Source organism: Nothobranchius furzeri, chromosome 5, assembly GCF_043380555.1.
Source record: "Nothobranchius furzeri strain GRZ-AD chromosome 5, NfurGRZ-RIMD1, whole genome shotgun sequence".
NCBI classification, from domain to species: domain Eukaryota; kingdom Metazoa; phylum Chordata; class Actinopteri; order Cyprinodontiformes; family Nothobranchiidae; genus Nothobranchius; species Nothobranchius furzeri.
Window position 1 is genome coordinate 9,207,470 of NC_091745.1, and position 20,252 is coordinate 9,227,721.

A 20,252-nucleotide genomic window follows, 5' to 3' on the forward strand; every position below is an offset into this window, starting at 1 on the left:
TTTCTAACAGACTCCAGTACATTTATTGTTTAAGATCATTGTTAGAAACAGCCTGGAAGAAACCAAAGTCATAGCACGTAAATATATTAAATTTTTTTTAACAATACAGATTAAAGATGACATTAATGCTACTATATCTCTAATTCATTACAGCAACAGTTTCAGTTTATTAAAAATGTAGAACAAAACCACCAAGTAGTGTATTATTTCACCACCGATAAATTATAAACTTTTCGTCTCTTAAACATAATGAGCACTGAAGAAAAATCCGGCTGTATTAGAGGTTCAAAAAGACTCGTTTGGATCAGTTAAAATGTGAAACCACATCAAATGAAGCAGGTGGTAACAGGAGTGTCACACCCACAGATGCATGTTGTCTGTCTGGAGCTGCATAGCAACTGTGAGGAAGAGTAGAGGACTGTGATGAAGGAAGGAGCCAAGCGCTGCTGTTTGCACGCTTGAAGATCTTTCACATGGCTTTGACTTTGATCTGCTTCATCTTCATCTGCTTCTTCTCAATCTTCTTCTGCTCACGTCGCTGCGCTGCTTCCTGGAAATCAAATGTGAGAAAAATGTAATTATTAAATTGTAGAAATTTTGCCGTCTATCCTTTTTGACATGAGCTAGGGCAGATTGGTCACGTAGTTTAGCATAAAGACCAGCAAAAAAGAGAAGAATTGGCTTTTTTTAATGTAAAAATAAAGGACTTAGTTCATTTAAAGGGATTTTACGGAGTTTTGAATTTTTATGCTCGCGATTGACCCCTCAGGCCAAAAGCGTAACGGCAGCTTCAATAGTAGGCTCGTGCACGAGGCGCGCATGCTGTACGTGCACACTCCTTAACGAAAATAACAGTGAGACAGTCCCTTGTGTGTGTGTGTGTGTGGCACAGAGGACAGGAGAACGCGCAGCTAATTAATTAAATAATTTGGTTCTGTACCTTTCTCTTCAGCACAGCCGACAAAGGTTTATGATGGGTCAGTCCTGCATGCTCAGATCATTCCCTTCCCTTGCTTGAAAAATTGTTCCAAAATGAAAGTTGAACCCACATCTTTTTTATCTGTGAATTCAATGCCGTTCGGCGAGTCTCAAATAAAAATTTGGGCATCTTACTCTAAAAAAATATACCATTAATGAAAATAAGAAACTACAAAAACTGTGTTCACATCCAGAATCGAACCCGAGTTTTCAGCACGAAAGTCCAACGTCTTACTAGGCGAGCTAAAGCGCCAGTAACGTCCTTTGTATCTGTAACATTTATATCCTTGATGACAGCTGAAACAACATTCAAAGAACGGTTCGGAGGGCTATGCCTGAGCGTGAACGCGCATGAAGCAGCCTGCTCGACCCGAGCGTCTCTCTTTTTCTGTGATTTTACAGAAAAACAGGCAATCACAGTAAAAATGCCAGGGCTCATTCTACAGGACCAGGGCATTGCAGGAGAATGTATGAAGAAGAAATTTATTATTTCTATACATGTTTTGGCTGTCAAACTTCCATAATGCCCCTTTAAAACAAACTATCTGTAACCAAGTCACGTCTTATAGAAATGTTCAGACCTCCAGACGACGTTGTCTCTCAGGGTCCTCCTCATTCATGATCCTCTCCTTTTCGGCCCTCTTCTTCTCCTCTCTGCGTGTCTGAGCTGCTTCCTGACGCTGAGCATGGGTCTGCTTCAAGAAGTTCTCCTCCACACGAGCCCGGTTTTTGTCAGCTTTCTGTTTGCCCTAAAAGTATGGGGGATTTAAGAACAGCCTACTTACCAAAGGCTCAAACTCCAGCATAGACACGAGGAGCTAGACTCACCTCTCTGTTGAGACGCAGCTTCTTGACTTTATCAATGCTGTAGATCACCATGTTCATGAGAGGCAGCATAGAGTCCATGTCTTTGGGAGATGTGTTGCCCATACCAGGCACTATAGATTAAAACATTCAGTACAATAATCAAACAGTAAAATCATCTTCTGTTTTAGAGAATAGCAGCGCAGTAAGAGCTCACCGTTAAATGTAAACAGCAATGTCTTCTTGGTCTCAGGCAGCTTTAATGGCTGACCCTCCCTAGAGAAAAAATCAAAACAAAACACAAACAAAATATTAGCATCTAATTAAAAAGTATGATTTAGTCAAAAATAAATAAACAGGACACTCACTCTTGCATAACTTTTGGACCAGAAAATTGGTCCGAGAAATGGATCGACTCAATCTTGTCTGCATTATTGGTGACATAATGTACCATCTAAAGAACAAAACCAGAGATTAAACTAACAGAACCGGAGCCACGTTTCCCATGTGTGACTGTTGTGTTGGAGCTTAAGCAGAACGAATCACCTTGTTGTCCATTACACCGTCCGTGACCTCACCCATCTCACTCAGAATAGACATCGAGTCTGGAAGTCCAAACTTAGCCCCGGACTTCGGCTTGTCGCTGCAGAACTCACTCTGACAAAAACGACAGAAAACAGTAAGTGGCATTTAAAAGTGACATCACCAAAAGCCATGTGTACATCGACTCTGTACACAGGAACCAGAATTCAATCAAAAGTGTAAAAAATGACAAATATTTCTGAAAACTTGAGGAATTTTTACCAAGTCCTGCATCTCCTTCTGCAGCCGCGCCATGGCCCTCTTGGTGCCGACAGCAAACACAAAAGTGTCCATGTCCTCGTCATTAAGCGTCACTTTGACTTGCTGCAGGCAAACACACACACACACACACGCGCACGCACACACACACACGCACACACACACACACACACACACACACACACACACACACACACACACACACACACACACAGCTGGTCAGAAAGCCTATTTAGAACACTAATCAGATTTACAATTCCACAAAAACCTCTAAAAGATAAATACAAACCACTTGATCACAGGTGGGCCTCATCATCCTGGTCAGAGTGTTGAGCAGGTCCTGCCTCTTCAAAAACTACAAACATCAAATACATTAGATAAAACATGAATTAGTCAGGTATACAGTAACAATAATATAATAACCACTTTTTGGTTTCCTTGACTTTTGATGTGCTAATACTAGTTTATCCGTTTAATTATAGATCCACTAGGATAAATACAATAAAGTTTATCTTTCACCAAATAGAATATTTACTAAGACATCACAATATAACTGCAGACACATTACTTGTCCGTGTGTGTGTGTGTGTGCGTGCGTGCGTGTGTGTGTGTGTGTTCTGTCTTCTCGATCCCCAGTGAGTCGTGGTGGATGGCTGCTTATACTGAGCCAGGATTCTCTGGAGGTTTCTTCCTGTTAAAAGGGAGTTTTCCTCTCCACTGTCGCTTTATGCTTGCTTGGTATGAGGATTGCTGTATAGTCACTGACACTAGTCAGTGACTTGATGCAATTTGCTGGGTTCCTTATATAGGAAACATTATTTCTGATTGGCTTAATGAACTGACCTGAATTGGAATCTTTATTATGTGAAGTGCCTTGAGACGACTCTTGTCGTGATTTGGCGCTACATAAATAAACTTGAATTGAATTGAATGGTGGTACCTTGAGCTGAATGAGCATGCCTTCACAGCAAACTCGGCCAGAGCACCACAGATTGTAGATGTGTTCATTTTCCTGATTTAACTTCCCAGTGCTCACGGGTTCCTTACTGGTGCCATCGTCACCTAAAACACAAATCTTTGATGGTTAAACACGATCCACCTCGTAGACAAACTAAGCACCACACACACTAGATAATACTCACGGAACTGCCTTGACAGCAACAATAAAACCAACTTACCCACTAGCGCAAAGTTGCTCTCTAGAAGCTCTCTGTGTGAGTTAAACCAGGCCTGAGCGAGGCGACTGTTTTTGTTCTTCCCTATGATGTAGTTCATTATGTAGGACAGCAGGCCGGTCACCATCAGGATCTCCATGTAGTAACTTTCCCAGCTGTTCTGAAGATGTGCAGGAACCTGCAGAGAGAGTAGCAGAGCTGATTTAGGCTAAAACATGTCACTGATGATGACATGTTTTAGTAACATGAGTGGGTTACTAAATAGTAGCAGAGTGGGTGCCCCAGTGTGCTGGGGCAGTGGGGTGAAGAAAGCTGATGCCAACCGGCTGAACAAGCTGATTAGAAGGGCTGGGTCTGTCCTGGGTGTTAGACTGGAGAACCTGGAGGAGGCGTCTGAGAGGAGAATGTTAAAAAAGCTTCTCTCTATCATGAACAACCCCTCCCACCCCATGCACGCCCACATGATGGACCACCGAAGCACACGCAGCAAAAGACTCATTGCCCCGAAATGCAGAACTGACCGCCACAGGAAATCCTTCGTACCGGTGGCAATAGGACTGTTTAACTCTTCCTCACGCTGTAGGTGATTCTCCAAATACTATTACCTTGGTTATTCTGTGCCCTCACCGACTGTGCAATATTACCCAAGAGTTCTGATTGTAAATATGTTTTTATCCCCCCCCCCCATCATATCATATGCTGCTACAAACCCATATTCTTTTACACAATACTTTAATCACTTTTGTGAATCGCCTGCACCGACAGCTTAATTACTTATTCACAAGGATGCAGTCATGTATTTAATTAATTATTATTATCATTATTATTTTTAAAATGAATATATTGTATATCATATTTCTATTTCACCTGTTCCTTTGTCTCTCCAACTGCTTTGAGCATGTACATGACACAAGAATTTCCCTCGGGATAAATAAAGTTGTTCTTATTATCTTATTATCTTATAAAGGAAATTTAACATAAGTCCGTACACAAAACAACATTAAAGAAATCTGTATCTTTTTCTTTATCCTCTGAGCTGCAAAGACCACACACATTATTAAAATAGAGCATTCAAACTAGACAGCACATGTTTTATGCTTCCCAGTGTAGTTAAATTGCCTGACTTAACTCTCTGCAGATTTAAACAATAATCCTGGTTTACCGTGTGGATTATGAGGGGGTCCTTCATGGAGTGGCTCGTCTTCTCCATGTCTCCAATCCCCTCAAACTCCTCCTGGTCATATTTGCTGTAGATGTCTTGATCCTTGGGAAACAAATGTGTTGCATGAGGTCAGATTCTACATGAATTATAACAGAGAGTGTTTAAATATTAAGTAATAAAATGTCATACTTGTGTTTCGGAATCCTCAAAACCATCCTGACCATCCTCCAACTCCACAGTTGCTTCGTCTTCATCTTCTTCAGGCTGTGAGGACACCGGGGCGCTGGGAGGAGAGGCGGTTACTGTCTCAGCTGGGATCTCATCATTCATGTCCTCAAACTCAGCAAAGTCATTGTCGTCAAAGTCTGCGAGGTCCTCTCCATCATCGAACTCGTCGTTGTAACGTCCCCTGGAGACGGGAAGGGCCAGGAGGAGCAGCAGAGTGGGTGTCAGCAGGAGATACAAACTTCTCATTGTGGGATCTGCAATAGAAAGATGAGGAAAAATATTAAACTCAATTTAACAGCAGCACCAAGAAATATTACACATCTCAGACAGTTGACATTATCGTTATAATTTTCTGATTCAGGTGAGAAAAATCTACTAGATGCAACAAATAGGTAGTGAAATATTGACTGCATAGTTGCCAGCATATAAGGAGATGAGAGGAAACTTAGCTGATAAGTTAATAAATTAATATACGTCTTATATTTAATCATGTGACAATTTTACAAAACAGTTAATATAAGATTTTACAAAGAACGATTCATAACAAATTGTGAGATTACAATTAGACGGTCTCAAAGGCCATTATCAGGTGGTGGTACGTTTACAGGTTGTTGATGAACCTACATGATTCACAAAGGCACAAACAAGAACACTTCCAAACGAAACTCATATTTAACTTATCGTATATGAGTAACATATCAGTAATAATGACGTTTAATTAACTCATGGGTGTAGGATTAAACCTTAAAGCCATCAACACGTTGTCACACACTTAGCACTCTGCTAGCAATTTACTATTAGCATGCTAGCTGACTGGCGTAGTACCTTTTGTCACCTACACAATCATCTAAACTTGAATCAAAACAAGTTTCTCTTCAGCCCGACACATAAAAAGAGCGTTTGGAAAACAAGCTGTATCTCACCCACTGACTAACGGTGCTTTTAAATGTTGAACTGGTTGAGAACAAGAACGCTTTACCGTCCTTGAGAAGACATTACGCCCGAAGCAGGAAACTAGCCGACAGACACATGGAGGAACTTTCAAAACAAAAGCCCTGTGGTGGAAACAAACCGATGCGTGCGTACTATTAAACGTCGGAGTTTCTTGCTGAAATTTGGATCATTTCCCCTACTACTTAGAAATACTTGAAGATGTGAACTGAATAATTTCGAATAACATTTAATTTTTTTATGTTGGCACATGCAGTGGCAGTGGCCATAATGCACAACAATGTGATTTATAGTACAAATTTTTTATTTAAGGAACAAACCGGAAATTCAAATCTGTTGCAGTTTATAACTTGACCAAAGTAGTGAAGAAGAAGAAGAAGAAGAAGAAGAAGAAGAAGAAGAAGAAGAAGAAGAAGAAAAATTTCATTTCTATAGCGCCTCTTAAGATAAAAATCACGAGGCGCTTCAGTGATGCAGTTAGTAGTGAATGATCACCAGAGGGTAAAACACAAGCTACATACACGAGGGACAACTTTTAACAAAACTTACTCCAGTTGCTACCTTATATAATCTGTGATAGTTGGTTACAGCTCATTTAATGCAGAAATATAAAAACATTAAAAATAATTATGTTAAAACTAGAAAATGTTGATTACAAAAACATGTTTGGAACACAAATTGTAATTCTGATGAACCAATGAACAACAATAAATTGTTATTAAATTTACTCTCTATGGCCAGCACAAAACATTGATTTCAACGCTTTTAATTTGAAGTTTTGGAATTACCGGAAGCGGACTGCGTGTTGTGGAACTTGATGCTCTCTAAGGTCGCAACGAGCAATGCTACCCTTTGTTAAGAGAAGTGGTGAGAAATCTTGTTTTGAAACAAGATTTGCTTAGTCGAACAGTCGGTACCACTGGGGTTCTCGGCGTTTGTTCTGGATCGTGAAACCAGCTGCTTGGAGTTTGTTAACAGGACTTCTTATCTTATAGTTTAGCGTGTTAGCCGTGCAGACAACTCGGCATAATGTCGCTTCACGGGAAAAGAAAAGAAATCTACAAATACGAAGCTCCATGGACGGTGTACGCGATGAACTGGAGCGTCCGTCCAGACAAACGTTTTCGCTTGGCGTTGGGGAGTTTTGTAGAGGAATATAACAACAAGGTGCGTAGTGTTTTTTTTTGTCCAACGGCTAGCTAATTTATGCTAATGCTGTCTTGTGCATCGTGGCTTCACATATTCGTTCTGTGTTTTTGTTTTGTAAAACCGCTATGTATTTTGTTAGCAGATCATTACTCATCCTGTTATTACTGATAGTTGATTTCATTTTCTACCCACGTGATTATATGGCTAATAAATGTTTATGTTCAGGTCCAGCTGGTCGGTCTGGAGGAGGAGAGTTCAGAGTTTGTCTGCAGGAACACTTTTGATCATCCTTACCCCACCACCAAGATCATGTGGATTCCGGACACCAAGGGAGTTTATCCAGACCTGCTGGCCACAAGTGGTGACTACCTGCGCATATGGAGGGTAGGATGAAACCGTATGATATACTGGTGAAGGTTCTCAGTCATCCAGGTCATGGTAATCCAAAAGGGTTCAAATGAAGGCAACTGGACTTATTTGGTTTCTTGAAGATGTTTCTCTTCTCATCCGAGGAGCTTTGTCATTTCTAACTGGAAAATGGAAGAGTCAAGTTTATAAGCTGTAGCTGTGTGTTGTTATTTAACGAGCAGAAACTACTCTGGGTGCCCCTCATCTCCATCCCTGATGAGTCGTTGTGTTGATTAGATGCAGGAAGGTGTGACCTACACTGAAACTGCTTAGGAAGGAGATTCAAAGCTGCATAATAGGTACTGGAAAGGTGAAATCTAAGTCCCCCCTCCCCTATTTAAAGTGGGGTTTTCTCATTTGATGTAGATAGCTTCTTTTACTCCTCTCTCAAATCATCTTTCTTCTCTGTCCAGAATGTGTACGTATTATCATACATGACGGATATTTTTCTCTTGAATGATAGAGTCAAATGACAATTTCAGGGTAGACTGAATGTTTTGAGCATGGAAATCTTCTTTTGTCACTCAAAAGTGAACATTCCTGGAAGAATTTGTGTAGCTGTATGTTTTTCATTCACTGTTCTATGACACATTAACTGCCCTGGTAATGTAGATCAGTGGTTTTCAACAGAAAATCACAGTGGTAAAGACTTGGAACCCCAAATATTGCTGGTTAAACTATACAAATATCCTTAAAAAGATCAAACAAGAGTAGAATGAAAACAGTACTAGTGTAAATGATCTGTTATTAATTATTTTCATATTGAGTTTGACTTATGGAGACAGTCTTAAAATGATGATGTATATTTTCGTAGGGGGCAGTACATGCCTATATCGTTGCAAGCAAGCTGTGTTTTTGAGTTTTGAGTGAGACATTACCAACGGATGGCCATTAGGGTCAAAAATCCCTGGGAGCGCATTTTTCAAACGAGTAATTTGTCAGAATGTCCAACCTCCAGCAAAATGACAAATACATCAGACTTCCTATCATCACTGGTGAAGAGGAAATTGTATAAAACAACATTGATAATTTATGGCAAAAGTTTTGTAACCGTTACGAGTCAGTTAATGCATTTTGTCCTCATGGGCTCCCGTTGAAGGAAACATTCCATCTAATATGGTGTCGCCCAGAGACTTACTGTTGCACACTGGAAACATCAGTGGCGCGAAAGGCAGCAGAAAGGTTTACTTGCAACAATCTCTACTCTCCAGTGTTTGTGTTCAGGGCCAGCTCGGTCTGGAGGAGAGTCTCACCTACGATGCAGCTTCTCCACTGTGCTCCTAGCTCGATTCGCAAGTTCACAAAATCCCTTGAGTGTATCACATCCGCCATTAAACCAAAAAGAAGGAAATCACGTTTGATATTGCTGTTTGATGTCATATATAGGGCTGCAACAAACGATTATTTGGATAATCGATGAATCGGATGGGGTCTCGACACGATTAATCGAATTACTTGGGGAAATTTTTTAAAACTGCTAGGGAAACGTTATTTCTCTCCTTCCTTCACTTTATTTAACACAACATTATTAGAAAACAGTTCAATAGCAGAAAAACAACATGCCATCACCTAAATTGTCTTATACGGTGTTTAGACAGAGACTAAACACCGTATAAGCTACATCTATCTGTGACCTAAAATGCTTGGTCCAAGTTAAACAGCTGAAGGGCAATTCTCATCTGTTTTGTTTGATCTCATCTGTAGACATTTATTATAATTGGGGATGTCAAACAACTAATTTTTAAATGTAATTAAACATAGGCTGTGAATTAATCAAAATTGATCACTATTTCCAAAAATGACTGAAAAAATACCAAATAAAACAAAAGTAAATGAATGCCATCCTCCTTGTGATGATGCCCTGGGCAACTGCCATAAAGTCACATCAAGAAATGCTGCTGATCATTCCAATGATCCCAAATAGACTCACATTAGGCCACATGAAAGCAACTGAACCCAAAAATATATTAACCATATAACTGCACTCTCACACAACACGCCTGCAGCAACAGTTAGGACTCCTCCCTCCCTTTTAAAAGCGTTTTTGCTTCTGAGGACATTGTGGTTGTAAAACCACATGTTAGTAGTCTGGCCCCGGTGTGATCAACCAGTTTCTGCGGGAATGTGACGGCGGAACCGGTTTGCAGCAACGCGAGTCTACGGGAGGACCCCCCCCCCCCCCCGTTCATCTAATAAGCGTCGCGCTCACGACTTTGTAGACTTTTTTTTTACGAGCTTAGGGCATGTCTAGCCTGTGTAATAATCCGGGACTTGGGTGAATCACTTTTGAAAAGTTTTTAACTTACCCGGACACAGAGCTCTCTCTTTCCTCGCTGATGATTCCAACATGCTTGCGTTTAAGATGCTGCATCATCGCTGTAGTACTCCCGTGCCATGCTAAGTCTGACCTAAATGTTGCAGGTAACGAATGTCTTTGCCTGATTTAACTGAAAATGCTCCCAAACTTAAGAAGTTTTTACTTTTTTGGGTCTCGCTGCTTCTGCCATGTTCCTCTTCCAAACACATGCCGGCTCTCCCTCGCACTGATCTGACTTGCTCCGGTCTGCACGCAACGGCAGGCGGGAAAGGGGGGGGTTGGGGGGCTTTTGGAAGAGTTGTGCGACACAACGAATCGATGATGCAATTCGTTGCCAACGCTTTTAGTAATCGATTTTCAGCGAATTTATCGATTCGTTGTTGCAGCCCTAGTCATTTATGGTGTTGTTCCTCTCCACTGCCAGGATTAACACCATGAAAAACCCGCCGCTGCTCTTTTGGAATGATGCAGGGAGTAAATGAGCCGTTAGGTCACTTGTATTGACGTAATCTACATAGATCTAATATCGCATTGCTGCAATAAATTTTTATTTTGAAAATTACTGGGGGTTTTACGATTTCCTGTGTGATTTTCTGTCTAGCACTATGTTAACTGAGGAAATTCTTGTGTCCCAGAAGCGGCTTGTGGCAAAAATAGAATACAATCCTAACTTTAGCGACGTGGCGTGCCGCTTTTGGGACCTGCCTGAATTAAAATTGCCACGTCGCGGCTGGTTTGAATCATCCCCATAGACTACAATGTGAGCCTATTCGAATGGCAGCTTGCGGGCCCTCCCTAGCTGGCCCACCTGACCCTATCCCCCAACCACCAACCGAAAAATCCCAGCTGCAAAACTGTTTTTGCATGCGAGTTGTAAAGAATGGGTCGTTTACATCTTACTTCTGAACTTCTGAAATGTGAGATTCCATAGAAATATGAAATATCAATTTGATGGATCTTTGAATATTTTAACCAGAAGATCAGAACTGTTTATTGCAGGGATTAAGCGACACTTCGTATTAACTCCAAGGAAAGAGAGAGAGTCCGGTTTATAATAGTTGAGAAATTTATTTCTACACATTTTAAACAAGACTAACTTTAACACTCTGTGTACTGATGGACTAAGGTGGAGTGAGACGTGAGATGAACGATGTATGTGTGGAATGTTGCTATCAGAACCAGCGGATCCGGAGAAGCATTTAGTTCTGAGTGGGAGTGAATGTTTCGCTCTAAACTTTAGTTGGAGATTTATAACACACATGAGAAGACATCTGTTGGTCTACGTACCCCAGGGGAATCCTCCGTTAGATCCAGAGATGCCGAGGCCCTCGTGGACCCTCCTTGGAACCGAAGCCGGTAGAAAAGCAGCGGTGCCGACCAGACTAGTCTTGGAATGCTTCCAGCAGGTCACGACAGGTTATCACTGGCGTCTCCGAGACCCTGAAGGGGTCGTGAGGTTCAGCTTTTATTCTGAAGGAACCGTTGCGGTCAGTTGTAACTTGCCACAGATTTTATCCAGCTTGTCTGAGGTTCTTTTTGGCTGAAGAGGAAGTCCGGATGGCCTGTCCGAGGCTTCTCTAGAACGCTTTGAACTAAAGAAAAGGTGGCGTGGGATAATTTTTATATTTGTCATATTTTGGTTTACTGGCGAATCAGAATTTGACATGCAAAAGGGTTTATACAAACACCACAGAAAACCACGCCTAGTGCCAGAAACAAAGGTTCTGATTGGATCAGACAAAAGGAAATGTGTCGTGTGACTTTAGCATTACGTGTCGTTAGTGTCTAGTGCAAATGTCCAGGATTATAATTACTTGTAAAATACTGCTGATCACAGGATTATAATATCAAGTAATAACATTGTCATTTCACAGACTGAGTGAACATTGGGCTCACATTATTATTGGTAATTAACAAAGTTGTTAATTATGTGTTTATCAAAAGAGAGTTCTTCGTCTTGAGCTGTAACAGAGGTGAAGCAGTTCAGATGAGCAGAGTGCATGAAAGACCTTGGCCACTATCTCATGTAGATTAGCCTGTCAGAGACTTTATGTCTCTGCTCGAGCAGACGCAGCAGATCATGACCTTTAGGTCAAAAACAGGACATTCATGACGCTACAGAGTTTTAAAATTCCCACACTGATATTGCACTGGAACACAACACCTTCTTAGCAGTCACAGACATATGTACGTAGACGCCTCGTGGACTGGCGCTGCCTATTGGAGCTGCTGTGGTGGCCGGCCGTCATTTTAGATTTGTCTCCATTCGTCCTCAGAGCATTCGTTTCTACTGAGGAAGGTGCTTACCCAACTAAAAAACACATTTTATCAAGCTTCTTCACAAAACCAGACATATGGTATAGCAATGATAATTAAAATATAAATATAATTAAACACAATAAATGAACAATATAAAATCAGGTAGGCTAGAAAAGTCAATAGTAATCCCACGTGATTGTTTTCAATAGTACGCTGGTTGTTGTAACCGTAGGCTGCCCAGAAACGGGCATAGTTGCCCACTCTGCATTGACTTTGGAAAGTGAGAAGACCCATCCAATATGGCGACAACGTTGTTACACTCTCCAGCACCCAATGGGGCGTCTGTATACATGCTGCGTATACATGTTTATGTTAGCAATGACCCAGGAAAAGAATGCTGCATTTTCCCTGCACTCCGTAAATCCATCTCTTCTCTGTAAGTCACGGCAAAAATGACTGGTTTGGTCGTGGAGCTTAAGAACAACTCTGCGACTGCCTGGAGGATCTGTCACTTCTGACGGAGGCAGTGGAATTAATAAAAGATCTGTTTGCTGTCATTAGTGAGGAAATGTTGTCCATCGATGGGGGACAGTTCCTTCCGGAATTAAAGGACATGCAGTCTTCACTTTTGGAGTCAGATCAATGCCCATCAGTTCCCAAACCTCAGGACTGTAGCTGGAACTATTCTCTCAGTATGTCTGGATCCACCTATATTTGTGAATCCAGCTTTTCCCCATATGAACGCAATCAAAACAAACCCGCGCTCATCTCTCAGTGACTCCATTCTGCACTACTGTCTGCACATTGCATTCAGCTCCTATGAGCCAAATATTCCATTTCTTGATCAAAACTACAAGTGCCACCTGTGGCACTAAAGTTGGAAGAATAACAGTCGAGCTATAGTTTTTGTTAATGTTTATTTAGTAGCTGCGACTGAGTTAATGCATAAAAAAGTTTGTGTTACCAGCTCGTCAGCTGTTGAATTGGTGCAGATAATTACGAAGACATTGTGCATTGCCGTTATATTTAGTTGTAGTAGTGGAGGTGGTAAAAATGTCAGTATTACTTTTGTCAGTACAATATATAATATGCTATTATTGTTCATTTTCATTTAGTGCTGCGCTCTGAAGTTAATGCAGGTGAAAAACCATAAAAATGTTAAAAACAGATGTGCAACTGTTGAGTTGATGCAGATCATTAAAACAATAACAATAGGTGCATTGATGTTAGTTTTAGTTGTATTTGTGCTAGTGGTGGAGGTAATAATACCAGTCAAAATATAAAAATTTAACACGTAAATGTTGTCAGTAAAATAAAGATTTGAGTATCCGGCCCAAAGCTGATCCTATCTGACCCAGTAGGGAAAGTAATTGTATGGGCCTGAATAGAACTGATCTGGGATCAGACTTGATTCACCTCTGGGGTCAGATGAGACGTCTCTGAATTCCTTTACTCTTGTCTCACAGGTCAGTGACACAGAGACGCGTCTTGAATGTTTGCTGAATAACAACAAGAACTCAGACTTCTGTGCTCCCCTCACCTCCTTTGACTGGAATGAAGTTGACCCTAATTTATTGGGTAAGAAATCCCATCATGTTGCTGGAAAAATAGCTAATAAATAATATTCTGATTGAATTATGTTTGATCTTCGGGTTAATGCAGCTTGTATTTATCTTTCTGCTGTAGGAACGTCCAGCATCGACACCACCTGCACCATCTGGGGGTTGGAGACTGGTCAGGTTTTAGGACGAGTCAACCTGGTTTCTGGACATGTGAAGACTCAGCTGATTGCACATGACAAAGAGGTCTGTCTGTTTTAAACCTAACTCTTCAAAATGTGTCCCTGCAAGAAACTAGGATTTTCACTCTAAATATTTAAAATCAACATAGAGCTGTAGTTCCTCAGATTTACTTAAAAACAAAAACTTTAGTTTAACTTTTTAATTTGTTCAGATTATGTATTTTTATCTAAAAAGGGTTTAGATCATTTACGCACACTGTCAAAAATTTTGCTTAACGGGATACTTTGTAACTTTCATATTTTTAAATAATTTTCTTGAACCAGTCTGCGCTAAAATGACCCTTCACAGGGTTAATGAAAGGCCACCCAGCCCCTTTGGCTAGAAAACTTCCACTTGCAACTTCAGAGTGGCGGGCCGCTCTGTTGGAACCTGCTTCTGCAGTCTGGTTCCAGCACATTTCCTGCATGTTTTAGATCATGAACACAGCTGATTTGTTTAATTTAGTGGTGAATCACTCCTGTAGACACTAAAGAAAGCTGGGGAGACATTTCAGTTAAAAAGGCAAATGCACAGTGAAAAGATATCGCACCCTATCACACCTTCGGTTCTACAAACAGACACTAGGGGATGCTAAAAGCGAGCCAAAACGCCCTAGTTCTCCAAAATGAAGACAGTTATAGATATTGACTCATCAAGTACCAAACCAAGGGTGTTATGGCCTAACTCGGTGGAAAACCGCACACCGTAGAAACTTGTCAGGAAAGATTGATCTTCACGGAGGCTGGACTTCCACGGTGTTGAAACAATTTGAGGTCATATCAAATGTAAAGATAGATAGAAAAATCTTTGGCTATGGAATATTCCTAAAGACTGTTTAAAGAAGTCAGAGCTGTGTAGAATAATAATGTTAAGCCAAATATTAACATAAATGTAATAAATTGCATAAACTATCTAATGAGCTTCAGTTTTCTTTTTCTCCTGCAGATGAAAACATGGATAGTTTATTTTTCGTCACTAATTCTACATTTCATTGTGTTCCCATCAAGTTTTCTAAACTAGCTAAAACCTGAACTCGTGGTTATATTGTTGAATATTGTGAGGCAGCAACATTTTTCTGTGTCCCTGGAAACAAGGACCAACATTTTTCTGTGTCCCTGGAAACAAGGACCAACATTTTTCTCTCATCTCTGTGCCTCCTCAGGTGTATGACATCGCGTTCAGCCGCGCTGGAGGAGGCAGAGACATGTTCGCCTCTGTTGGTGCTGATGGATCGGTCCGCATGTTTGACCTTCGACATCTGGAGCACAGCACCATCATCTACGAAGACCCCCAGCACCACCCGCTGCTTCGCCTCTGCTGGAACAAACAGGACCCCAACTACCTAGCCACCATGGCGATGGATGGCATGGAGGTGGGTTGGGCAGCCTGGTGGCTGGTAAATGGTTTAAACGAGGGATGCTACCATCACGTTTTTCGCTCCCGATCCGATTCTGAGTTGTTTGATATTGAGTATCTGCTGATACCGAGCCCCGATCTGATACTTTTCAGAAAAGCATTAAAATAAGAAAAAAATGGAAACAAAAATCAGGAAAGCATTAAAATAAGAAGAAAACATATCCAAATTGTCCTTTTAAGGAAGTACACGGATTAAAAACTTGTTTATTTTGTGAATATACTTAAAAGTAGCAGCATTGCTCTTATTTCAAGTTGTTTACTCCCTCAGTATGCATCTGTGAGCAGTGCACGTTCACATGACGGAGCAGGCAGACAGGGTAACCTTTCTCTGCATAACACCGCAGCTCCAGTGCGCAGGTCCGTGCTGCAGAACTAGAAAACCCGATGTTTTGCCTTCTTTTGGAAATCTATCTTTGTTTATTAGCGTAACTTCTCTGTCGGCTGGCTCCGTGTTTTTGTCTGACTTCACTACGAACTGTGTCTGTTAGAGGTAAACTGGGGATTTGTTGATACCCGAAGGGAGAAGCCTACAGCAAAGGTAGCTTGTTTGAAAGCAGCGAATCACGGAGCTGTGTCCAGCATGTAGTTTCCACACATTACAAGTGTCTGTAGCTCTGCCTTTGCTGTCACCAAGCTGCAGATATCTCAGCTCTCCTGAGGAGACCTGTGTTAGCAGGCTTGCTAACAGCGGCACTTGGTGTCTGAGTCCTTGCCTGCCGTAAGTTGTGTGACGTTACCGTGTTGCTTTCGTACAAGAAACAAATATTATTGATGTAGACCAGTGGTTCCCAAACTTATTTAGCCGCGCACCCCCTTCTATGTCCCGACCATGTCGACGCACCCCCCCCCCCCCCCCCCCCCGCCCCCACATCGGGGCATGGCTCTATGTATGTATACATATATATATATATATATATATATATATATATATATATATATATATACACACATATATGTATACATATATATATATATATACACATATATGTATACATATATATATATGTATACATATATATCAGATGTCAAGCTAAACAGAGAGGGTTAAAAAATTCCCCATCACTTTCATTTTTTAAATAGTATTTAATAAACATTCGATACCATTACAATTTCCTTTGATTTCATTTTAAATAAATATTTAGAGCGCCCAGGTAGCACATAAACAATGCAATTTAACGGTTTTCTTAAAGTAGGAACGTTTAACCTGTGCGGCCAGAGCGCTCTCCTTCCTTCTGCTCTGCATAAACCTGAGCTGGTCACCTACTTGTGAGTAATCAAATGTCAATAGGGGACAAGATATAGCCATGATGTTCACTTTTACCTCAGACCGACTTATTGCTGTTTTATGGTGTGGCTGAATCTGCGATCCGCTGCCACGCTGACTGGAATAACACATGCTGCAGTAACAGGACTTGTGGTCAGGTTCATGAGGAGTCACTGGCTGGAGCGGACCCGACTCATCCCAGAAGCTAATATCTTAATTTGACCTTGAATGAAAAATAACCTCTTAAAAGTTTTTATCGTGGTGGAGGCAGCGTTCATTTCTGCCTTCAGTCTGACGGCGCGCCGGAGTTAAAGCAGCGTGTGCGCTTATTGAATCTGTGTGTGTGTGCGCGCGCACGCGCGCGGCACAGCCGCTCAAGTCACCGCGTCTCGCGCTATTTAAACCAATGTTGTAAAATGACTTCTGCCCAGCCCAGATGTGCTCACTTGTGCACCCGTGAGCCGTGGTTCAGCTGGAACTCGTCTGACCTCTGACAGACGCACTCTGAACTTCAGATCTTCAGCGTGATGTTAATAGCCTGAATGGGAATCATTTCTTGTTATTTTGTTACATCCACAATGTTCTGTGTGTGAGGTTTACAACGTCAGAACACCTGCATGAGACGGGTGTTAATTACAATCTGCCAGAATGACTCGCCACCTTCAGATTTCTCCAACACCGTTAAAAATGATCAAATACGGAACATATCGGCGTGCGCAGGCCAGAGTGCTGAAGCTCGGCGCATTGTTATTATGAAGCTAGGGCACATGTGGAGGACACGCGCGCGCGCGCAAAAATATACTTGTTTTCAATTACATTTATTGTGCCCACTTACTTTTTCTTTGGCCCACCCACAAATGAGTTTCTACAATAATGGTGACACATGACAGACTTCTCTGAGCTCCGCAGCCATTACACTTTTCACCTCGCGCACCCCCTAGCGGCAGCTCGCACACCCCCAGGGGTGCGCGCACCACACTTTGGGAATCCCTGATGTAGACGGACTTACTGAAATAAAAACGAAGCCATTTTTATTTAATTTGGAAATCTCTCTCAGGTTGAATTTAAAAAGTCATCTTTGTTATTTTAAAAGGTTAAATCCAGTGTATTTCTCCTGATTCCGATCCTTTCAAAAACACGTGATCTAGCCCGATTTCTGATAATGTGATCGGATCGGAGCATCCCTACTTTAAACGGTGACGAGCAAACCGGAAAAAAAAAAGGTTCAACTTAGGTTTTTATTTGGGTTTTGTATCGACAATCTACAGTTTCTTGACATGCTTTTTGCCGCAGAAGCTAAACGAACCCATGATGTGCTTGTCTGTGTGACAGGTGGTCATCCTGGATGTTCGTGTGCCCTGCACTCCCGTGGCTCGGCTCAACAATCATCGCGCCTGTGTTAACGGCATCGCCTGGGCGCCTCATTCCTCATGTCACATCTGCACTGCAGGTGAGTGGGCGCTTGGCCTCATTAAAACCACACAGAGGAGAGGAGGTGTGTGGCCTCAGGCGTCCATAAATTGGATTCGGGATGTCCAGGCCGGCGTTGCATTTGTTTTCATTTAAAAGATGTGGACAGTGTTTAGGAGGACAGCTTGCCCCAGACGTTTTGTTTTTGTTTTGCAGCTCACTTTTATTTTCTTGACTTTATTCAACCAGACATCTTTATTCCATTTGAATCCTTTTGCTCCAGTCTTTCCTCCCACTGATTTTGTTCCTCCTATCAGCTGACGACCACCAGGCTCTGATCTGGGACATCCAGCAGATGCCTCGTGCCATTGAGGATCCCATTCTGGCCTACACCGCTGAAGGGGAGATCAACAACGTGCAGTGGGCCTCCACACAGCCGGACTGGATCGCTATCTGTTACAACAACTGCCTGGAGATCCTGCGTGTCTAGAGACACAGAAAAGGAGCACTGCTTCATATTTGGACTGTTGTCCTCTTCCCTTTACCTTAGAGAGGAGGAAGAGGCCATGTGATCTATGTTTGGAGCCTCACACGCTCCACAGGTTAACATTTTTTCTCCATGTCTTTACTCCTCTGCTCTTAAACGTGTAAGCTCTTATTTATTTGGCTCAGCAGCACCAGTGCTGTGAACTTGGGGCTGGTCTTGATGAAACTCACTTTTTTTATACTCCTCGGTGTCATTTCAGCCAGACGAGAGATTAGCAGGGAGGATTTAGATGTTGTGCATTTCCTCCGTTTGAGTTTTGGGAGGTTGAAATGTAGTCGAGAGAAGTCTGCCTCTCGGATATGTAGGATTATGTTGTAGCCTTCTTGTGAATGCATACCATGTTAATGGTGAATCAAGGATTGATATATTATTAATATTAGTATTGTTTACTTATGTGACAGTTTGAGCTGGTAAAACAACATCCTCTCTGGGGACGATCCCAGATCTGTAACCTGCGCAACTTTTCAAAACAGAGCTTCTTTAGAGAGTTTTGTCACTGCAGTCGTGTGTTCCTGGCAGATGCCGGGCGTGCACCAACACTCGAAACCTTCCAGAGTCAAGTTTTCAGACCTTTTCACTTCCTGTTTCTTCTCTTCTCCTGTTATGTTGAAGATTGTTCTTGGAAAGCTGCATTTGTCTCTGTTAGGAGGAGTTTTGGAATGAGTGGAAACTACTTTCTGACTGAGTTTTATTTTCTTGTGTTCAATAATCAAAGGGTCATGTCCTTGTAGCATGCCATTACAAGGCAAAGTGTACATACATATAAATATATCAAACTCAAATGTTGGTAAGCTGAGTGTTCATGTTGTAGCTTTTTTCATAAAGTTTATTATTGAATTTGCTCTAATAAAACGTATTCCTTCATGTGTTAGAAACTGGCTCCCAGCGGTGTTGCATTATTATTATTATTATTATTATTGGATGTGCTTTACAAAGTATAGCACCTATCTCTTTTTGGCTGGAAGACATTTTACAGTCAGGTTCTATTAAAACCCAGTTAGATCACCATGGTAACAGAATTAAATCAGAACCTGTTGTTTTGAGATGAAATTATCTGTAAAAAATCACCTGCTTACTGATGAATCAAATCAACGCCACGTGTAAGCGTTGATTTTTTTTCTTGCACTTATACATTTCATTATGGAGAAGACTTTAATAAAACTTATTTAAATAAAAACGAATAAGATAATTTTAGCTTACATTAAGATAGGGCTGGATGATGAATCGAAAATGTATCGTCGTCGGAATTTCTGACTCAAACCGATTTTTTCCCCCATGCCAATACATCTGATAAAAAAATGAAAAGATGTGTGTAAGTTGGTGACTAAGAAGCTGTACTGTCTATAATACACGCAACAGCCCCATCTAGTGGACGACTTTTATATTTGCGCATACATGTATCGTCCGTTTATCGTCATGGAGGTGAAACCGTGATATTGATTTTAGGCCATATCGCCCAGCCCTATGTCACATCCACACGGCTCAGTAAGACTGGTGAGTGTTAAGATGTTTAGTTGTTAATTATACATTAGAGTTTTTTTCTTATTTCTAATTAGTTATTTTTTCTCCTGACCAGATTTAAATTTAAAGAATAAAAAGATA

General features: G+C 41.3%; 2 protein-coding genes across 3 annotated transcripts; one reads left to right on the forward strand and one right to left on the reverse strand.

Moving 5' to 3' along the window:
- ccdc47 (coiled-coil domain containing 47) lies at nt 1-6,191 on the reverse strand. 2 transcript variants are annotated; one of them, XM_054740232.2, is made up of 13 exons: nt 6,072-6,191; nt 5,110-5,402; nt 4,921-5,022; nt 3,762-3,936; nt 3,524-3,645; nt 2,873-2,938; nt 2,587-2,688; nt 2,329-2,439; nt 2,151-2,236; nt 2,000-2,058; nt 1,807-1,916; nt 1,560-1,727; nt 1-550 (listed from the first exon to the last, which is right to left on the reverse strand). In XM_054740232.2, the coding sequence occupies exons 2-13, from the start codon at nt 5,392-5,394 to the stop codon at nt 470-472; spliced, it is 1,467 nt and encodes a 488-aa protein (XP_054596207.1). In that variant the 5' UTR covers nt 5,395-5,402; nt 6,072-6,191; the 3' UTR covers nt 1-469. The 2 variants fall into 2 exon arrangements, with proteins under 2 accessions (XP_054596207.1, XP_054596208.1); XM_054740233.2 differs by having other exon boundaries at nt 6,128-6,169.
- Nucleotides 6,192-6,915: 724 nt separating this feature from the next.
- dcaf7 (ddb1 and cul4 associated factor 7) lies at nt 6,916-19,525 on the forward strand. Its single transcript, XM_015948772.3, has 7 exons — nt 6,916-7,266; nt 7,474-7,632; nt 13,699-13,810; nt 13,919-14,037; nt 15,176-15,385; nt 18,026-18,143; nt 18,421-19,525. The coding sequence occupies exons 1-7, from the start codon at nt 7,129-7,131 to the stop codon at nt 18,591-18,593; spliced, it is 1,029 nt and encodes a 342-aa protein (XP_015804258.1). The 5' UTR covers nt 6,916-7,128; the 3' UTR covers nt 18,594-19,525.
- The last annotated feature ends 727 nt before the right edge of the window (nt 19,526-20,252 follow it).